General features: G+C 49.7%; 1 protein-coding gene across 9 annotated transcripts in view; it reads left to right on the top strand.

Annotated features, from left to right (window-relative positions):
* LOC133362123 (phospholipase DDHD1-like) overlaps positions 1 to 17438 on the top strand; it is a 38691-nt gene extending 21253 nt beyond the window's left edge. For 6 of the 9 annotated variants that reach the window (XM_061581102.1, XM_061581108.1, XM_061581088.1 and 3 more), the window contains exons 6-13: positions 4064 to 4176; positions 4794 to 4900; positions 5635 to 5999; positions 7678 to 7744; positions 8966 to 9115; positions 10045 to 10303; positions 12042 to 12425; positions 14316 to 17438. In XM_061581102.1, coding sequence (XP_061437086.1) covers positions 4064 to 4176; positions 4794 to 4900; positions 5635 to 5999; positions 7678 to 7744; positions 8966 to 9115; positions 10045 to 10303; positions 12042 to 12425; positions 14316 to 14497 — 1627 coding nt within the window. In that variant the 3' untranslated portion in view covers positions 14498 to 17438. The remainder of the gene's footprint in view (positions 1 to 4063; positions 4177 to 4793; positions 4901 to 5634; positions 6000 to 7677; positions 7745 to 8965; positions 9116 to 10044; positions 10304 to 12041; positions 12426 to 14315) is intronic. The other 3 variants (XM_061581130.1, XM_061581123.1, XM_061581117.1) reach the window with 3 other exon arrangements.
* The last annotated feature ends 3908 nt before the right edge of the window (positions 17439 to 21346 follow it).

Here is a 21346-nt window from a genome sequence, read left to right as displayed (position 1 = left end):
ACACGTGTGCGGCAATGGCGCAGCCATCGATCGAGGGTCGAATTCGAACCGTGCGTGATCGGCATCGCGCTCGCTGAAGGTGAATGCCTTCAGGGAAGTCATGTACTGTATACGCAACTGTGCACAATTCTGTGACTCGCTTATAACTGCTTTGCCGTTACTTATTGCCAATTATGGACTCGGACTATTGTCCTATCATCTCATAGAGTCCCTGGCACGTACTAATATGCTACACAGTGGCAGTGGGGGTCGCAAAATGCCGATGTATTACTAATAAACCCCAATGATCCGATCGAAATGAGGGATTTCGATCTGATCATTGGGGGGGCACGTGCCACCCCCCCCCCCCGCACTGGCTCTGCCACTGATTGGCAAGAGTTATATGTGGAGACTGCTTGGGCTATATCGGTGGATCTTTGTCTTTGTATGTAAGGTGTAGGCTTTAATAGGTGCTCGCTGAAAGCATTTGCCCCAGCAGCCTGTAAAAAATGTTACGCAAGATATTTGTTGTATGTACACATACATTGTGTGTGTACGTGGATATGTGTATATGGGGAGCGGTGGCGCAGTGGTTAGCATGCTGCGCTATAAACCTGGCGACCAGAGTTCAATTCCCGCTGATGGCCACCAACACCAGTGACGATTATCTAAATCGGTCATGATCCCCCCCTCAGTGTCAAATTAGCACCCAGCCCCACCTTCCCCACCCAGCCCCTCCCCACCCTCCCCACCCTCCCCACCCAGCCCCTCCCCTCCCCACCCAGCCCCACCCTCCCCTCCCCACCCAGCCCCACCCTCCCCTTCCCACCCAGCCCCTCCCCACCCTCCCCACCCAGCCCCTCCCTGCACAACGGACGGACACAATAATCCCCTGTGGGCTGGTGTAACCAGGAGGTTCCAACCAGTAATAGGTGCTCGATAACAGCACTTGCCCTATCAGATGTCTTGGCTAATCAAGTGAGCCAAAAAGGGAATGAATCTTTTCCTGACTAAAATTACGAACCCCCCCCCTCCCCGAATCAAGACAATTGGTGTGTGGTAGGTGGTTAATCATTACAGTAATCATCATTAGCCACGCTCTATTCGCTGCTAGATGAAGGTCTTCCCAAGCCGTTGCCATCTCAGAGTCTGGCAATGCACCGATGCATGTACAGGGTTGCTTCTCGCAAACGAGTTGATCTCATCACTCCATCTCCACGGCGGACGTACTCTCTCTGACGCGATCCGTCCTTGACCACGCAATCTGGAGCACGCATCGCGAGCGACCAATGTGAATTAACGCTACACGCCGACGGTTAGTTAGTAAGTTGCATCTGCCGCCACATGATACACGGCATTCGTGTCACCGTGACCTTGCCGTCGGTCAAAGATAGAAAAAAAAGATTCCCCATATAGCCTTTAACATGCTATCAGGGCAAGTGCTGATAATGAGCACCTATTAAGGCCGGCATGGCACACGTGGCGGGGGTAGCGTTGTCAACACCACGAATGTCCGACTTTGTCCACCCCATTCCTGATGTTTACACATCCCCGCACTGGTTAGTCATTTAAGGCTGAGTTGACCTAGGGCAGGCCCAGGACAGGTTCAAATAATCGCCACTGTTATCGGTCATGAGCGGGGATCGGACTTGTGTCGCCGGGTTCTTGGCGCGGTGCGCTAACCACAGTACACAACCGCAGTCAAAGATCCCCCGTATAGCCTGAGCAGACTGTTGGGGCAAGTGCTATTAGCGAGCACCTTTGAAGGGTGGCACGGCACACGAGCGGGAGGGTGGCAAGCACCACCCTCGGCCGCCTTTGTCTCCCTAGTGACGTTGTTTACACACCGCACCAGGTACTCATTTGAGGCTGAGTCGACCTAGGGAAGGCTCAGGACCTGTTCAGATAATCGTCATCGGTGTTGGTGGCCTTAAGCGGGAATCGAACTCGGGTCGTCGGGTTCGTAGTGCAGCGCGCTAACCGCTACACCACCGCTCCCCACAGTCAATACACATGTGCACCCACACACAGTTTTTCAAAAGCAATCTAACTTCTGTGTTTCACCGTTTTTAAATAAAAGGGGCGGGTGACGTGACCCGGCGGGAGTGCGTTAGCCGTTCGTCGCAGACGTCGGCGGTCAGAATCGGGCCGGCCGCCCTGGTTAATACTGCGGGTGTTTTATTCACCCCACAATATGCGCCGACTGCTTGCTTCACAGCGGACGTTCAAGACTTGCGTGATGTCTTTGCAGGAAGAGTAGGCCACTGTGTGTCGGCGTCACGGGAGAAAATGTGCCAACGTTGAACAAAACGAAAATTTGTTCGAATTACAAATTACTCGATTGAGAAACGCATAGCAATCGTCGCCTGCCACTGAGAAAACTACCAGGACCCTCCTGAGAAAGTTTCGTCTCAGCAAGCCTTTCCTGGGCAAATTAGTTGAATATATTTCTGATCACCTTTGGTTATCTCCCAAGGTACACATGTTCTTCTTTAGGCAGACTAGAATGTCACCTTTGACAATTCAGTAAATTATGACCTTCCTTTAGCTCGTATTTATCCCGAGCCCCAACTTTGCAGTCACACTTTCTGAAAGAAACCTTTCAGTCGTTTCCTCCGATTCATTTCCGCCGGTCACTGTCGGAAAATTACGTTGAATATCGCGCAGAGAAGTGTGGGGAGATGCACGCACGTTTTCACCGTGCGTGCGTGTGTGCTTTTAATGCTGCGCTTCAGGGTGCCAGTGTTAAATGCCCGAGACTCGGAAGGTATCGGGTACCAGGATGGGCACCTACGCGACGGAAAGCCACCTTGCGTTTTATAAATAGTTAAACGCGCAAGGAGAGACGCAGACACCACTCTCGACGTTTCGAACACTTTGTTACAGCTGGAGCGCGTGCGCGCGTACCACAGGTGGTGCCGCGATGAATGAATGGGTGGCTGTGTGAATCTCGTAAATAATTAATGGCAGGGCGTGGTGGGGGGCCGGGGGGGGGGGCTTGCGGAATTGACAGCGCCTTTAGAGCCTCCCCCCACCCCCCCTTCTTGCTAAGTGTTGCCCCGGGAGGTTGTTGTGGTTTCTATTATACCCTCGTTTTCCGGTTTCCTCTCCACTGCCAACGTGTGTCGCCAACCACCCCCACCCCAAACCCTGTTCTGGTCGAGTTGCCAGGAATTTGGATAACGGCTGCTAATGGATCGACCTGCAGTCCTGCCCCCCCCCCACCCCCGGCTTAACCCCCCCTACATCCTCCTCTATGACGAAATCACCCGGCATGCACCCGATTTCGGGAAGCTCCACTGGGTTGAGACTGGGTACCGCTTAAGTTGGGTGACGACCATACATACAGCAGGTTGCTTTAGGCCAGCGGTTCTCAACCGGGGGTCCACGTACCCCTGGGGGTATGTGGCAATCTCCCAGGGGGTACGTCAGGTGATTTAAAAATGTGTTAAATAATAAAATGAGATTTGAAGCTTTCGTGACTGCAAGGATTCATATTCTTAGGTTTTTTCGGTAAAGTCACGTAGGTAAAACATCAAAATTAATGAAAATAAAATTAATGAAAATAAAATAAAATTATTTTTGATGTTTTACCTACGTGACTTTACCGAAAAAACCTAAGAATAATAAAATGAGAGTTATTGGTGAATAATCACGTATCGGCTAGACGTGGTGATGGCCACCCACCCCCTCGTGTGCTGTGCCAGTCTTCATAGGTGCTACTTGCCAACAGCACTTGCTGCAAGAATTTTGCGAAGGCTTTGTGTTTTGTGGGTGAGTTGTCGTGGCACTTGGTGTGGTAGTTGAACGCGGTGCAGATGAGACGAAACGCCTGCACGCCGTCTACCGCCTTGACCAATCAGTCAATCAGGACTCGCCAACGCGGTGACGCGCGCGACCAGATCACCCCACTACGTGAGCAGCCCCTCGTCTCGCGGAGGCCAAACGAAATCTGGAATGACCACCGACGCGACTCCGCTGTGATTTTGCGAGCCGAGGCTGAATCTCACGAGGGTGACGAACGGTGCGCGCCTGCGTGCGTGGGGCTTGTGGCGGCGTTTGTTTGGCGCGCGCACGCACGCAGGATCCGGGAGGCCGTGCGGCGGATGGAGGAGCGCTACTACCCGGTCGTGGCCCAGACGCGACGCGTCGAGTTCCTGCCCGTCGAGTGGAGGTCCAAGCTTCAGCTCGACGGTGGTACCTTTGTCACTACCGTCGTCATCGTTATCATCATCATTGTAATATTATCATCGTTGTTTCGATTTAAAGCTTTCGTGACTGCAGGGATTCATCTTCTTGTTTCTTTCGGTAAAGTCACGTAGAAGGGAAATAATAAAATAATAAAAATAAAACATAATAAAAGAATTATATAAAACAATATAATAATATAATATAATAAAATATTTATTTTGTTATGCTTTCTTTTTATTACTTTATTATTTCCCTTCTATGTGACTTTACCGAAAGAACCAAGAAGATTATCATCGTTGTTATGATTGTCATTTCATTACCATCATCATTGCAATATTATCATCATCATGGTCGTCACCATTTCCATCATTCTACTCATTATCATCATTGTAATGTCAGCATCAATACATGATCATATTCATTCTTTTCATCATAATTCTAATCTTAAACATCGACGTTACATTATTGTTGCCGTAATCATAATTTCGTCACCATCACTGTGGCACGGTCATTTGCATGTTCATCATCATCGTGATTATCGTCATCAACATCATCGTTTCTGACATCATCACAATCGTCGTCGCCGCCGTCTTCATCACCATTGCGTTTTGGCTACGCCGCAGACACGGTGGACTACATCACGCTGGACAAGGTGCGGGGTCTGCGGGACATGCTCAACAGCAGCGCCATGGACATCCTCTACTACACCAGCCCTCTGTATCGCGACGAGGTCTGTCTGCCTTCAATCCAATTCGTGGTTCTGTCCCTATATTGGCTGAGATCCAGCTCTGAGGTTCAGCTCTTTTCATGCAAACTCCGGCTATCCTCGCAGCGGCTTTTTGATAACTATTCCATGAACCAGAATAACTGCGGCCGTCTGGAACGCTCTTCTTTACGATATTATGAATCGACTGGAGCTATGCACTCTTAAATCTAGATAAAAAACTCATTTCTTAGGAACTGCTTTTTGTGTTTAGTTTGCTGTTCTTCCCCCGAACCTCCGATTAGCACGGTTGGCAACGTAAAAGAAGTTCAACATACATTCATACATAGCTCGATTCCTGACTCATGCTCCTTTTTCCGCATGGGGATTAGCTGTTTCTCTCCCTGTTTTTGCATGGGTTTCCTCTTCGAATTCTCCGGCTCCCATTTTGCCTGTCCCAAGAGCTTGCAAAAAAAGGCAATGGGCAGGAGGGAATTCCAAAGTGGGTGCAGTGCGAGTGGAAGAAGCAGGGAGGGAGTAAGCGTTGTTACCTGCAGCATGCTTGTGGTGGCTGAGCGCAGCATGGATGAGACGAGACGGCTGTGAGTCATTCAGTCTGAACCTAGAATCTGTGTTAGTCTAGCGCTGTGCCCCTCCGCTTAAGACCATCTCGCGTGCTTCGCTATCTTCGCACCGTCGTTGTGGTTAATTTTTGTTGTGGGTGATTTAAGAAAAATCTTATTTTAATCTGCGGCGCTCAGATCCTGAAGGCGCTGCAGAGTGAGCTGAACCGCCTGCACGCACGCTTCTGCTCGCGCAACCCGGGCTTCGTGGCGCAGGGCAGCCGCACGTCCTTGCTGGCGCACTCGCTTGGCTGCGTCATCACCTACGACATCATGACCGGCTGGAACCCCCTGCAGCTGTACGAGCGCGTGCTGCAGCGTGGGGATCGCGAGAACGATGGCGGTGATGACGGCGGTGGGGGCGTCGGCGGTGCCAATGGTGGCGGCGTTGGCGGTGTTGGCGGTGGTGGTGGCGGCGGCGGTGGTGGCATGGAGTCGCCGCGGGAATGGATGAGCCTAGAAAAACGCGGACTGCTTGACGACCTGCGCAAGACGCGAGAGAGGTGACCCAGTAGTTGTGGGGTGGAGGGGGTTCACATTGGCCATGTCTGTGTTGCTGAAATATTTGGTTAGAGCCCTTGTCTGGGTGTTTGAGTGTCTCGGTGGTGTCTGTGGCCATTGTGACAACACCGCTTGAGATCCTGAGCCTAAGTTCACGTTCATGTTGTTTTGTTGAACCAGGTGAGAACTCATGAGAGCGGGCACTGAGTCTCATTTGCCAGAGTGACCTCAGTCATTAACATTGCAAAAAGAAAAAGGAAAAAAATGACAGCAATGAAGCAAATAGAAAGTGTGTGTGTGTGTGACTCAGAATGTTCATAATAATGGTTGTGTCGGTGATATTGAGACGACACTACTGAGATATTGGGGCTAGGTGTGTGTGTGTGTGTTTCTCCTTGAGTCGGTTCATAGTAGCTGTGACTTTCATGCTGAGAAGGCACTCAGATCCTGGGTTTGACAGTGGGTCTGGGTGTGTTGTTCTTACAGAGGGTTCGTAATGGCTATGTTGGGAGATACTGAGCTAGCATTAATTCTAGATTTGAAGCTTTCGTGACTGCAAGGATTCATATTCTTAGGTTTTTTCAGTAAAGTCACGTAGGTAAAACATCAAAATTAATAAAAATAAAATAAAACAAAAATCACGACGTTTCGGAGGCAAGAGACTTGTGTTGCCTCCGAAACGTCGTGATTTTTGTTTTATTTTATTTTTATTAATTTTGATGTTTTACCTACGTGACTTTACCGAAAAAACATAAGAATATGAGCTAGCATTGCTGAGATCCTAAGTTCAAGCTCTGGGACTGGGTGTGTCTTTTGCTCAGGGGGTTTATAATGGCTGTGTCTCTAACTGCTGAGCCATCACTGCTGGGATCGAAGTTCAAGCCTCAGGGTTGGGTGTTTGTGCGACTCGCTCAGAAGTTTCACGATGGCCGTGTCTTCTCTACGCTGAGACTGTACCGCTGAAATGCTGGGTCTGAATCTGGGTTTCAGCTGCCCGTGATGAAACTGGATCCTCAAGTGTAGAGCGTTCTATTGCTTTCAGCCTGGTCACCAATTAATGTGTAAAAAAAAATACAATAAATACACCTGCCACATGAAAATTCCACACTTAATTTGGTGAAATTCCAGCTTTGAGGATTTCACATTTTCTGCAGGGAATATAATCGGGGGATTAATTTCGGCCGGCACACGACATCCAGTCGACCTCTCGCCCATTTATCGCGGATGCAAGCTCCTCCAGTCAACCAGATATTCAACGAGGAAACCAGCCCTGAATTTCGATTTAAAGCTTTCGTGACTGCAGGGATTCATCTTCTTGGTTCTTTCGGTAAAGTCACGTAGAAGGGAAATAATAAAATAATAAAAATAAAACATAAAATAATTCTCACGACGTTTCGGCCACAACGCAAGCAGCTGTCTTCAGGTGAAGAACAGGTCTGTCTGAATTCAGACGCTGTCTTTCCGACAGACCTGTTCTTCACCTGAGGACGGCTGCTTGCGTTGTGGCCGAAAACGTCGTGAGAATTATTTTATCATGTTTTATTTTTATTATTTTATTACTTCCCTTCTACGTGACTTTACCGAAAGAACCAAGAAGATAAACCAAGCCCTGCTTACACCGTCGACTATGCGGACGCTTGCGCGACTCGTTTTTCCGCGATGACTCCCTTTGTGATGCAGGCTGGACCAGTTGGAGCACAGGCTGGTGGGTGCCAGCCAGCGATCAGCACTGCGGCTCCAGTTCCAGGTTTGTCCGCGCTGCGCTCCAAGCTCAAGATTCTCCTCCTCCCGTACCGCCAGTCACCGACTCTTCCCTATCACCGTACCATAACTATTAACGAGCTCATCTTCTTGGTTCTTTCGGTAAAGTCACGTAGAAGGGAAATAATAAAATAAAATAAAAGTTTTCATTTTATTATTTCCCTTCTACGTGACTTTACCGAAAGAAGGGAAATAATAAAATAACAATAACACGGTTTCTTTTTATTATTTTATTATTTCCCTTCTACGTGACTTTACTGAAAGGGAAATAATAAAATTAATTTTTAAAAAATTCTTTTTTTTTTTTCCTTTTTTTCCCTTCTACGTGACTTTACTGAAAGAACCAAGAAGATAAATCCCTGCAGTCACGAAAGCTTTAAATAGAAATATTAACGAGCTATTTTTTTATCTCACCAGTTAAGGCCCACTGAGCTATATAGCTGTTTTTCAGAAGCAACCTGGCCACAAATGATAGCTCAACGAAGTCGCTTATTATCACGTGGAAATTTATAGCAGCAGCCAAATACTCTAAATGCATGTTGATTCTAAATGTGGAGGGAAAAACCGGAGCACCGGGAGAAAAATCCACGCAACCATGGGGAGAACATCCACACGGCCTCCTGTATACCAGGCAAGGGAGTTAACATCTCGCCACTGTACCGAGTTGGTCAGAGTTTGGTCCCGAAAAGTATACACGTTAAATTTTGTCCGAGTGTGTCTGACGCTGCGGTATGTCATGAGTATTTCTGCCTTACCAACAAGAAAGTTAGAACATGTCATTTATAATCTGAATTTACAGTCCCAACTGATGGACACACTTTGCCCGAGTTCAAAAGCCACTCCCTGATTATACGAATGATTACCCACATATTAAAATGTCTCAAATGAAATCGTGGAACTGTTCTCTGTTTAAACTAAAGTCCATGAAGTGGCCATGTGGCTCAGAGGATTTCATATCATACGATATTAATACAAAGTTTTGCTGGCTGGCTGGTTTCCTGGCTGGCTGGCTGGCTGTGACATCACCCACATCCCACAGCGTGGAGCCGGGTGCCCAGCATCGTGCCGATGTCACGCCTCCCACCCCACCACCCCGGCCGTGTATCCCACTCACGTGCCCAGGAGGCGGTAGTATGTACGCAAAAATGTTTGGAGACACCAAGCAGTGGATAGTTCGTGGCTGACGATCTGAATGTCTGGTGTGAAGGTGGAGAACTTCTTCTGCATGGGGTCACCGCTGGCGGTGTTCCTGGCCCTGCGAGGGGTGCGACCGGGGAGCAGCGGCTCCCCCCACCATATCCTGCCCAACAGCGTGTGCCGCCGCCTCTTCAACATCTTCCACCCGACCGACCCAGTGGTGCGACTGAATTCACGGCGCTTTTGCGCCACCTGACACTACGACAGCGTCTTCCACTGATTCGCCCACCACGTGTCCAAGCCACTCGCCCACGCAACCAGCCGGCCCTATCCACTCATCAATCCAGCCACCCATTCGCCTACCATTCCATTCACCTACCAAGCTACCGACCCACACAAGTACCCACGCAGCCCTATCCACTCATCAATCCAGCCACCCATTCGCCTACCATTCCATTCACCTACCAAGCTACCCACCCACACACGCACCCAGGCAGCCATCCACCCATCAGTCCAGCCACCTATTCGCCTACCATTCCATTCACCTACCAAGCTACCCACCCACACATGCACCCACGCAGCCCCATCCACTCATCAAGACAGCCACCCATTCACCTACCTTCTAATTCACCGACCAAGTTAACCAAGCCACCCACGCACCCACCCAGCCAGCCATCCACCCATCCACCTACCCCCTCTGCTCCCCCAACCCCCCAACCATTTACCTACCTTCTCACTCATTTGCCCAGCCACAACGAGACGCTATATAAATGCACATTATAGTCATGACAATGATGATTAGTGTTTTTATTTAACGCCCTGTTATACGCCGGCACGTCTCAAGAACGCATTGCAGTACATCGACTCTCGTCTCAAACATTTGAAAGGGGGCACTCCCCAGTGACTGCGGTTCCTGTGCGGCACGAGGTGACTCGGCATTTGGCCTGCAAACCAGACGGGCATTAGCCTGCCGGTAGGGCTTGGCGACGACGATAGTCGCCAAGCGTCAACCCGACCGAGTGATTCCACCGCTGCCTCGGGTGGCCAACAGTCGGCCAACGGCACGACCCCTCGCCCACTCCAGCGGGGAAGCGCTCAGGACTCCTTAATGTTGACATCAAACCCTTTGCCCTTCTCCCCTTTGAGTAGGCCTACCGCCTGGAGCCCCTCATCCTGCGCCACTACAGCGCCATTCAGCCAGTGCAGATCCACTGGAGCAGCGCGGTGAGCCAGCCGCGCTACGACTCGCTGCGGCCCGTATGGATGAGCGCCGACGGTGGCGGCGGCGGGACGGCGGCGGGGCCGGCGTGGGAGCCCGACAGCCCCGTGAGCCCCGGTGGCTCCCCGGCACTCCCGCGGCGATACTACGGCGAGTCGCTCACCAACCTGGGCAAAGCCGGCATCATGGGTGAGCGGAACGCGCGCAACTGGAGCAGAACGTATCTTCAACGGATACTTCGCGAGGGCAGAACTCTCTCTCGGCTGTCACGCTGTTATTGAACCTGCTGTCAGAAAACTGACACTACGTGCGACGCGCTGTGGTGCAGCGAGCACGCTGACATGGTGGGGACCGCAGGCTACTCGACCTTTGGCACAGAATCCAGTGGCAGTAATGAGACGTTTATGAGTGCGAAATACTCATTGGTGAATTGGAACCATGTGAGAAGTTAATTTTCTAGATGTAGAGACCTCCGGTCATCTTACCCTGATACTAACAAGTGAGACTAGACAATATATTTGATCCATATGTGGCGACACTCTTCGGAGCCCAACTAATTTTATGCTTCTACCCATAATGGTCCGCAACAACGCAAACTGAATTTGTGATACTAACCGTGTGATTGCATTCCGCGTTTCGTTTTCTCGGGGCCGTTGAAGCATTTTCAAGTTTCGTCGTATTAATAACAAATCTAATAACAATAACTTCATATTATTTTGCATCGCTCCTGCCAATTGCATCTCCAAAGGCTGAACGTTGCGGAACGAACGCATCTTAGCATCAACAAAGGGACTGAGAACAGCGGCAGAGTAACAAGATGGTCTCGATGAGGGGTCGGCAACCAAATCAACAAGAAGATAAAAACATTTCGAATTCGGTAAAAAAAAATACAAGACTGTGGTCGTTAATAAATAACTGTCACGAAACAATCCTTAATGAGCCGTATGCGGCTCATTAAGGTTGCCGACCTCTGATCTAAACCAAGGGTTCCCCATGGGTAAACAAAGTGTGAACTAGCCGGGGCGACAGGAGTGTCCAGGGAATGACCACAAAGGATACAATTAAATAACAACTTACAGCCCATTGTCAATCCACTGCCGAAGACCTCCCCCCCCCCCCCCCCCGCATGCCGTGTTGGTTATGGTGGTTGTTTGGACCTTACAGCTGGGGGCCGACGATCCGGTTTGGATATCACTCGCCACCGAGTGATATCCAAGAATAAACAAGTTTATGCGGAACAGTTGTAAATCGTGTGCGTGTCTTGTCAACAAAAAATCCAGAAGCAATTATAATCTAAAAATACTCCCGATGCTCTAGGAAAGGCCAGGCTGAGTTCGTTTGTATTTCTTTTTCGCTGGAAACAAATGAATGTGTGATCCCATGTGTGTTTAGCGTCCGTTGTCACAGAACCCGTCTATTGGCGCCGGTTAAGATTACACACCATCAAAAATGCATCGAGGCTTTTAATTGTTTATGAATTTTGAGCGCTTTCATTTTCCCCGTGGAAATTTCTGACGAGATAAAAATTATAAAATCGATGAGAACAAACTCACATTTTGTTTTTTTACATTGTGTGGGAAGCGGTAGTGTAGTTAGCTCACTGTACTATGAATCCGTTGACCCGAGTTTGATTCCCGCTCACGGGCAGAAGACCAGCGGCGATTATTTGAACCAGTCCTGGGCCTCCCCTAGGTCGACTCAGCCTCAAATGAGTACCTGATGTGGTGTATAAACATCGGCACTGGGGAGACAAGGGTGGTCGGGCGTGGTGCTGGCCACCCACACCCTCGTGTACTGTGCCGGCCTTCAAAGGTGCTCGCTCGCAGCACTTGCCCCAACACTCTGTTCAGGCTATATGGGGGACCTTTGTCTTTGTGAGTGAGTGGACACGCGTACACGCCTGTGTTCACGTGTACTTCCCCTACAGGTGCCGCCACCCTGGGAAAGGGTCTGGGCGGCATCATCCTGTCGCGCCTGTCGAGGTCGTACGGTACAGGCGTCACAGAATCCGAGGGCGACGCCGACACCGGGGAGGTTTCACCGACCGGCGAATCCACATCTGCAAGCCACGGGGAGCAACGCAGAGAGTCGTGCGAGCTAGCGACAACACCACCGCTGCTGCCGTTGCTGCCGTTGCTGCCGCTGGTGCCGCCACCGCTGCCGATGGAGCTGCCGATCGGGATGCCCGACGCGGAGAGGCTGATGGCGCAGGTGCCGCTGATGCATGGTGTGGGCGTGAGGCAGACGCCGGGCGGATTGCCGAACCAGGCGGAGCCGGAGCCCATGCAGGCTACGGCGCAGGAAGGAGCTGGTGAGAGGGTGACGGGTTGGGGGGGTTGGGGGAGGTTCGGTCGGCGGGTTTGAAGCGATTGTGCGTTAGCTCTTACTCTTAGTTTTTTCGGTAAAGTCACGTAGGTAAAAAAATGAAATTAAAATTAATAAAAATAAAATAATGAAAGTCACGACGTTTCGGAGTCAACACAAGTCTCCGTCATCAGGTGGGAACGTCACAGCCAGATTTGCTGCATCAAGTGAGGCAGGGATTCCAAGATGCAAGTTTTTAAATACAAGTTAAGGGGGAGGGGGGGGAGCTTATCAGAATGTGGTAGCCAATGAATGGAACGTATTGGGAGGGGGGGGCGGGGCTAAAAGAGAGCACGATGTGTACGTAGACGTGGACGTGTTTGTGCGCAAGCCCCTGTTGGTGCACATGATAACGTATTGGAAGGGGGGGGGGGAGTACGTGTACGTGGACCTGTTTGTGCACGGGCGAGGCACGATGATTTGTCGTGAAGATGATCCGATGTACGTTAAAGCTCCTGAGTGTAATGTTGTTATGCTATGTGGGAGTCACCCTTTTGCAAACCAACCACGTTGATCAAAGGGGTTATTGCCTACAACTTGGAAACTCAAACCGGAGCGTGAAGGAATAAATTAGTAAATTTGCCGATGCTCTTTTTCCCTGACGGCTCCCCCATCGGCTTCATGGCTGACAATTAAACACCGAGACAAAGCGACGTTGCAAAGCATTACAGAATGCGTGCATTTGCATGATTTCATTTTCTCCTTAATTGGTTTTTTGTTTGTGAAGCGTCTGGAGAGGGGATTGCATTTAGGCACGGTATAAAATGCAGCTGTTCATAAGATTACTCCTTCTTCCACCTCCAACTCAGCTTATATATAAGCTCCTAGCTTGACAGTGTCTCATTCTTCACCTGAGGACGGCTGCTTGCGTTGTAGCCGAAACGTCGTGAGAATTATTTGATTTGATTATGTTTTATTTTTATTATTTTATTACTTCCCTTCTACGTGACTTTACCGAAAGAACCAAGAAAATGAATCCCTGCAGTCACGAAAGCTTTAAATCGAAATTTAAGATTACTCCTTGTTTTTGCGGTTATGTTGTATATCATCTCTTCTCCCTAGCCCGTCTTACTGCTACTCCCTGCATCTGCCCTGTAGCTATGACCAGGCCTACCCCAACCCCTATCACTACCCCAACCTCTATCACTATGAGACCTCCTTTACCAGTGGCAAAATATAGTAATAGGTTTTTACCCTTTCAACTGGTACAAAAACTGACACCTTTATACAAGGCATCATGTTTGCAATAACCACAACACAAGCAGTCAAAATGCAAACAAAAAGAAACTCTGATAATGATATGCACTGTCCTTGAAGTTGATTGGTCCACACCCGAGACAGCTTTTCTTAGAGCCTAGTCTCCATTGGTGTTGGACCAGATGACGCCAAAAGGCTTCAAGGACAGTGCATATCATTATCAGAGTTTCTTTTTGTTTGCATTTTGACTGCTTGTGTTGTGGTTATTGCAAACAATGATGCCTTGTATAAAGGTGTCAGTTTTTGTACCAGTTGAAAGGGTAAAAACCTATTACTACCCCAACCTCTGTCACTTCTCTTTAACCACTGCCACCTGTTCTCTTGTCACCATAACTACCAACACAACTTTTTTTAATAACCCCGTTCGTTATTATTTCAACCACTATCATCTCACGTACAATGTTATACTTGTTGAAAAAAAGCACCTTCAAATAAGGTATTCTATAAATATAAGGTAATAATATATCAATCCGATGTTTCTATTTTTATTGTTGTTCTAAACATTCTCCCCATCGTAGGCGTTGAGTTTCCTCCGGTTACTGTCTCTTGCCCCCCCCCCTCCGGCTGCCATCACTCCCAGGCCCCCCTCCCCCCGCGGTAGAGCTCGAGTACCGCATGGACTTCGAGCTGCGCGAGGGATTGGTGGAGAGCCGCTACTGGTCGGCGGTGACGTCGCACACTTCGTACTGGATGTCGCCGGACATCGCGCTCTTCCTCCTCGCCTTCCTGTGGTCCGACGTGGAGCCGCAGCAGTCGTCGTGAGAGACGTCGCCGTGGGTCGTCTTGCGTCGTCGCGGCCTAACCCTCTAACCCCCCAACTCCCAAGACGATGACGATGCCGCCACCACCGCCACCACCGCCACCACCGTCGCCAGTCGCCAATCGCCAATGTCGTTCCCGCTCTCAGAAATTGTGATCCGACGCCAGCCGAGATGCTGCGCCGGCGGTGTTGGTATTTGGTTGTTGTTGTTGATGTTCGAGTTGACGTCGTCGTTGTTTGTTACGAAGAAAGAAGCGGGTGGAAGTTGTCGCGTTTATTGGCAGGCGAACAAGCGAACAAGCGAGCGAGAACAACAGCGGCCGTGTTGTTTTGGAATTACGTCCGTCCGTTTTGTCCGTCCATCCGAGACCGTTAGAACTGTGCACCAGGAGTTCTGGAGCCTGACCGAAGTGCGTCCACGGTTGTAGCAAACAGCGGCGGCTGGTGCGGTTGGCTGCACCGCCTTTTGATTTCGTATCCTGTGAAGCTGCGCGCCGCTATTTTTGAGGATATTTGCACAAGTTCTGACATCAACCGAATCGTGAATAGCACAGCACGATAACCAATAACCACCGCAAGTTTACACACACGCGCGCGTGCGCACAGTCACGCACACACACACACACGGCAACGATCGCGTCCACAAACCTCGCACACAATAACAACAAACGCAACTTCACACACGATAACCAACAGCCACACTCCTCGCAAGCCTGCCAGTGACAATTTGTGTGACCTCTCTGGTTTTACCCTCAGTTTGATTGACACGCACATACATGCACACGTATTGTATATATAAAATATAAAAAAATATGTAGGTGCTTATAACCATTAGCTGGTACAGAGTAAAGCTCATGGGACAATTTCCAATGTCCTTTTAGCAACTGGTAATAATATAAATGAATTTATCAAGCGTCTGAATGTGACCGCATGTCTAGATATTTCTCTAGCAAATGTGCCCTTAAAGAGTGGGGACACGAGGTCCGGGGTTGCCACCTGTCCAGGGTTGGCAAGGGACACTCCGGGAATTGGCGTCTTGTGTTCGGATGGCAGGAGTTGATTTATGCCGAAAACTGGTATCGGCAGGGCGCCGTTGAAGTTTGTTGCGGTAGAATGCAGCACATTTGTGAGATAATAGACCTCGTGCTGACGGAGAAATATGCCCCGGGTTTTTTTGTGTGGCGTGAGGGTGGTGGTGTTTTGCAGGTGGAAGACACAAGGGAGAAAAGGGAACACCTTAACAATAATTATCTTTATTCAGGAAAGACTCGCCCGAGACTCCGCACTCTTATTCAGGATAGTCCTGGGGCATTCTGGATTTTTGTTCAATTCCATGAATGATATTTGTTTTCTTTATGCGGAATGAAACCCAGAGTACCCAGAGTTAACCCACTACGTATTAAGAAGAGAGAATAACAGTCAAAGCTCCGCACAGATGGATTCACTAATCCATCGTACTGCCATCTCCAGGTCATCTCCGCAGTCCAATCCTAAAATAAATGGTATTCCCAGGCAGTCTGTAATCCCAGTACAAATCCGGTTCAACCCTGCTTAGCATTTGACGAGATCGGGTGCATTCATGTAAGATTTTGGCGAAAACCTGGCTAGAAAAAGGAGAGGGGTGGTGAGGTTAGGCTGGGGGGAGGTGGAGGTGGGTGGTAAGGAACGGCCTTTTCTGAAATCGCAGCCGGGACCAGCCAGGGATGTTGGGTAGCCTTAACCTTCATGCGAATTGAGGAGACCGGATGAAGTAAGTCCATTTAAGGATCTTAAAAGCATCAAGGACCCGCCGTATTTAAGTTGATGCTGAATTTTAATTGCGGTGAGATCTGAAGCGCGAGATAGCTGTCAGTGGAGTAACCAGCTATCATACACCACCTGTGGCTTTGTTATCGCAAACTTACGTCACGGTTTATGCCGGGGGGGGGGGGGGGGTAACCCTATGGCCCACACGGGCCCAATGTGGCCAACGACTTTATTGTGTGCGGCCGCCACTTGAGGATCACCACTTCGAAAGGCACCCTTGCAAACAACATCTGTCCGCCACTGTAAGCGTTTTAAGCCGCCACCAATCGTTTACTGGAGGATCTTAAAAGCTAACATCTCATCCTGTGTTCTTTGGAATTTTTGACCTGGCGGCAGGTCGCCAGTGTCACGGTGACCTCCCTCTTGCACTGACACGGGTGAGGTTAATGCGCTTTTGGCCGCAGTTCAAGCCTTCATTTTAGCTGGGTCGGCGAGCTGGAAAATATTTCCACACGTGGCACGCCACCTCCAGTATACCTCTCGCGATGACTGTGGCTTACGACTCGTGTGCCCACCTACTGAAAGTCTTTCTACCGGTGACCCGATTGAAAAATGAAGCCTCCGACGAAGGGGGAATATTTTTTGACCTGGCAACGCCGTTTCTAAATTTAGCGTCATGCTCGAGTCGCTTCTGTTGCTGCCAGGGGCCCCCCCCCCCCCCCATATGCGGCGTGTAATTTTTCACATTACTCTTGGATAACTTGTACTTAGGCGTGCGTCGTTCATCCATTTTAGCCATGACGTCTCAGCTGTGGGAAGCGGCGGCGCAGCGGTTAGCAGGCCCCGCTACGAACCCGGCGACACCGAGAGTTCGATTCCCGCTCACGACTACCTATGCCAGCGACGATTATCCGAACCGATCCTGAGCCTCCCCTAGGTCGACTCGGCCTCACATGAGTATGCACCTGGTGCGGTGTGTATTAAACATCGCCACTTGGGAGACAAAGGCGGCCGGGCGTGGTGCTGGCCACCCACCCCTCTTCGTGTGCCGTCCCGGCCTTAAGAGGTGCTTCCTAACAGCACTTGCCCCAACAATATGTTAAAGGCTATACGGGGGATATTGGTCTATGTTATGGGGGCAAGGAAAATTATCTCCACCCATGGTTTATGCCGACTGCATAAATGTAACAAAGAGAACCTGACTTTGCTGTCCTGTTTTTTTAACCACCTGTCGTTTATGTGTTCCATAGTAAAAGTTATTAATATTTGAAGGAAAAAAACTGTTACATGTGCAGGGACACTACTTTGAGTAAAAAAAAAGTTCTTCGGTGTTCCAGTGTTCACAAATGAGCGTGTAGCCAGTGGTGTGATTTCCACATTCCTCTGGCCCGAGGTACGTCCGTGGAAAAGGACAACCACTGGATTTGCTGCCAAGTGATGCAGCAGCAGCAGCAGCAACAGCATCATCATCATCGTCAACATCGCCAAGCATTGATCAATCCACCGCTGTATGAAGGCTTCCCCAAGCGATCGCCTTCTCTCACGAACCTGCGCTGTAACCAACAAGGAGCGCCTGAACTCACGAACTGATTGAATTGCTTCGTCTCCACGCTCAGTCGACGTCCTATCACACACGTACCCCCAATTCCTTGGCTGCCATTCCATGGTTTATCCGTGACCATCGTCATAACGTTCTGGCTGCAGCGTCATCAAAGTGGTACTCGTTTTAGTAACCACAGAGGCAATAGAGTTGATGATGATGATGGGGCTGAGTCAACCCTGGCTGGGATTTGAACTTATGCTGGCCATATCTGGGGTGCGTAAGGTCTCCTCATGCTACACTTTCAGCGACTACTTTTGACGTGAGTCCTGTGGAAATGGCCATATTGTTGTTGAAGTTAACACTGTGGTGACGGTTAGAAGCGTCATTCGTTTGCCATTGTAATGCAAAACTCGACCAGAGTCTTAACATTTTTGTTTTTATTTTATTAAAGGTGGCTCTTAGCTAAAGACGAGTTCGCGTCGTTTTATATCACTGTGTTTGGCTTATACGGGGAGGAGGGGACACGCCCGAGAAGACATCTCAGTAAACATGCCACTGTTGGACCAACGTTATATGTTTACTGGGATCTAATAATAGGGGTTTTCCCCCTTTTTTTCTGGCAACAAAACTGAAACCTTTTTACAAGGAATCATGTGTGCATTAACCACAATACTTGTGGTCAAAATTCAAACAAAAAACACACTGATAATATATGCATTGCCCTTGAAACTGATTGGTCCACACCAGAGACAGCTTTCTTTTGAGCCTCGTCTCAATTGGTGCTAGACCAGAGGACGCCAAAAGGCGTACAGCTCAAAGACAACCGATGACGCTACCAATCCCGATCATCACCTCCCGTCAATCAGCACACACGTGCGAACAGAGGTTAGACCTCTCTAAAACTGCGTGATTTTGCTGTTATCTAATTAGTCGAGTAATCGGACTGATTATCGCTAGAGTAATCGATTATTACTTAAATCATCAGATTACATCCCAACTCTTAATAATAATGAGACCGCAATGGTGAATTTTGTACTCCTCTGTGTGTGAAAACTTAATACAAATTTGGAGTCGTTTCGTTGTCTAACACCGCCCCCTAGTGAAGCGGTCACTTAACGTTTGTGAGTGGATGTTGGGAGACCCATAGACTCACACAAAGACCCATAGACTCACACAGGGACCCATAGACTCACACAAGGACCCACAGACTCACTCAGAGACCCATAGACTAACACAGAGACCCACAGCATCACACAGAGACCCACAGACTCACACAGAAACCCATAGATTCACAGAGACCCATAGACTCACACGGAGATCCATAAACTCACACAGATACCCATAGACTCACATAGAGACCCATAGATTCACACAGAGACCCATAGACTCACACAGAGACCCATAGACTCACACGAAGACCCATAGACTCACACAGAGACCCATAGACTCACACAGAGACCCATAGACTCACACAGAGACCCATAGACTCACACAGAGACCCATAGACTCACACGGAGACCCATAGACTCACACGGCGACCCATAGACTCACACAGAGACCCATAGACTCACACGAAGACCCATAGACTCACACAGAGACCCATAGACTCACACAGAGACCCATAGACTCACACAGAGACCCATAGACTCACACAGAGACCCATAGACTCACACGGCGACCCATAGTTTATTGTCCTTCCCCCGCACCTCCGATTAGCACGGTTGGCGACGTGCGGTGCTAAAGAAGTTCAACACACACACAGACCAACACAGACCAACACACACACAGACCAACAGACCAACACACATACAGACCAACACACACACAGATCAACATTAACACAGACCAACAGACCACAAGACAACTTAGATTAAGGCCAGCAGTCTAACTCTGTACTACAACAAACAAACATGGCCAAACCAAAAAACTTTTCGAAAATCACCAAAATAAAGCCATAAAAGCAATGAAACAGTGATCATAGGAACTGTGACCGAATTTTCACAATAAACGACGTAAACAACATGTACTACCAAACTCTGAGTCACTCCACAACAGATACAGACCGACACACACACAGACCAACATACACACAGACTAACACACACACAGACCAACACACACACAGACTAACACACACAGACCAACACACACACAGACCAACACACACACAGATCAACACACACACAGACTAACACAACAACAACAACCGCCATTCGCCACTAAGTGGCGGTGACGTCACCACGATGCTTGTGCCAGGCCAAGTGCACCTTGAGGCCACGTGAAGTGTCGAACGCCCGCTGGCAGGAGGTCACGGGGCAGACCCAGGTGCCACGGGTCGACTGACCGAGATGACCGAGATGACTGGCTGATGCACCACCTGTGCCCCCTACTGTACCAACTTGCTGTGCTTTAGCCACCCGGCGCTCCGCTCGTTGTTGTGAGCGTCGCTCCTCCGCCCTCCGTTGTTGTTGGAGGGCGACTGCCTCCAACTGCCCAGTAGCGTCCTTCACGAGCCTCCTCCACTGAGGCCGATCTTGACACCGCTGGTACCAGTCATCGGCAAGTCCACTCAGCTGCACGTCCTCCTGTACCACATCACTCCATCTCTTCTCTAGCCCGTGCCGCGCCCGTCTAGCCCCCTCGATCCGGCCGAACAAAAGCTGTTTAGGCATGCGGTGGCTGGGCATGCGGGCTACATGACCCAGCCAACGCAGCCTTGCCTGCCGGAGGAGCTCACTGATGGGACTTTGCCCAGATCTTTCAAGGATTTGTGAGCTCCTCACACAATCCATCCTGGTTAAACCCAGGATGGATCGTAGGCAGGCCAGCCTAAATGTTTCCAACCGGCGAAGATGCTCCACTAGGGGGGTCCACGTTTCGCAAGCGTAGAGAAGGGAGGGAATGACCGTGGCCGAGAAGACCTGAAGCTTCGTGCGGAGCGACAGACCAGGTAGCTTCCACACTGCGTTACGCAACCGATGAAAAGATATTGCCGCTCGACTGATTCGGAGTGAGACCTCTGCTGATAAACTGGAGCCGGTCATAAGCACACTGCCCAGGTATGGGAAACTCTCCACTCTCTCCACAACTGCCCCATCACCAATTGGGAGTTGTGGGGGTGGAGTGTCCGATGGTACAAAATACCCAGGCAGGTGCTTAGTTTTGGTGGGGCTGATGGTAAGGCCCCACCTCTTAGTGGCACGCTCCAGTCTCAGCAGCAGCGTCTCCAACTCCTCTTCTGAATGAGCAGCTATTACCAAATCATCGGCATACATAACGTGGTTGACCAATAGGGAGCCATCCCTTGATCGCACCCGGGCATCGATCAGCCTCCCATTATATCTGTACCAAATGGAAATTCCCCCGGTACAGCTATTGAAGGCTTCACGAACTACGCGGTCAAATAGATGTTAAATAATGTGGGAGCCAGAGGACATCCCTGTCGCACCCCAAGGTGTACAGGGAAAGGCTCCGACTCCCGGCCACGTAGTTTTACCCGGGCCCGCTCACCATCATGAAGGTCCTTAATGATCGTGAGCAGAGGGTCAGGGACTCCGAAAGC

Source organism: Lethenteron reissneri, chromosome 8 (assembly GCF_015708825.2).
Source record: "Lethenteron reissneri isolate LAM-NWPU_2019-01 chromosome 8, ASM1570882v1, whole genome shotgun sequence".
NCBI classification, from domain to species: domain Eukaryota; kingdom Metazoa; phylum Chordata; class Hyperoartia; order Petromyzontiformes; family Petromyzontidae; genus Lethenteron; species Lethenteron reissneri.
This window is presented reverse-complemented; position numbering and strand designations above follow the sequence as displayed.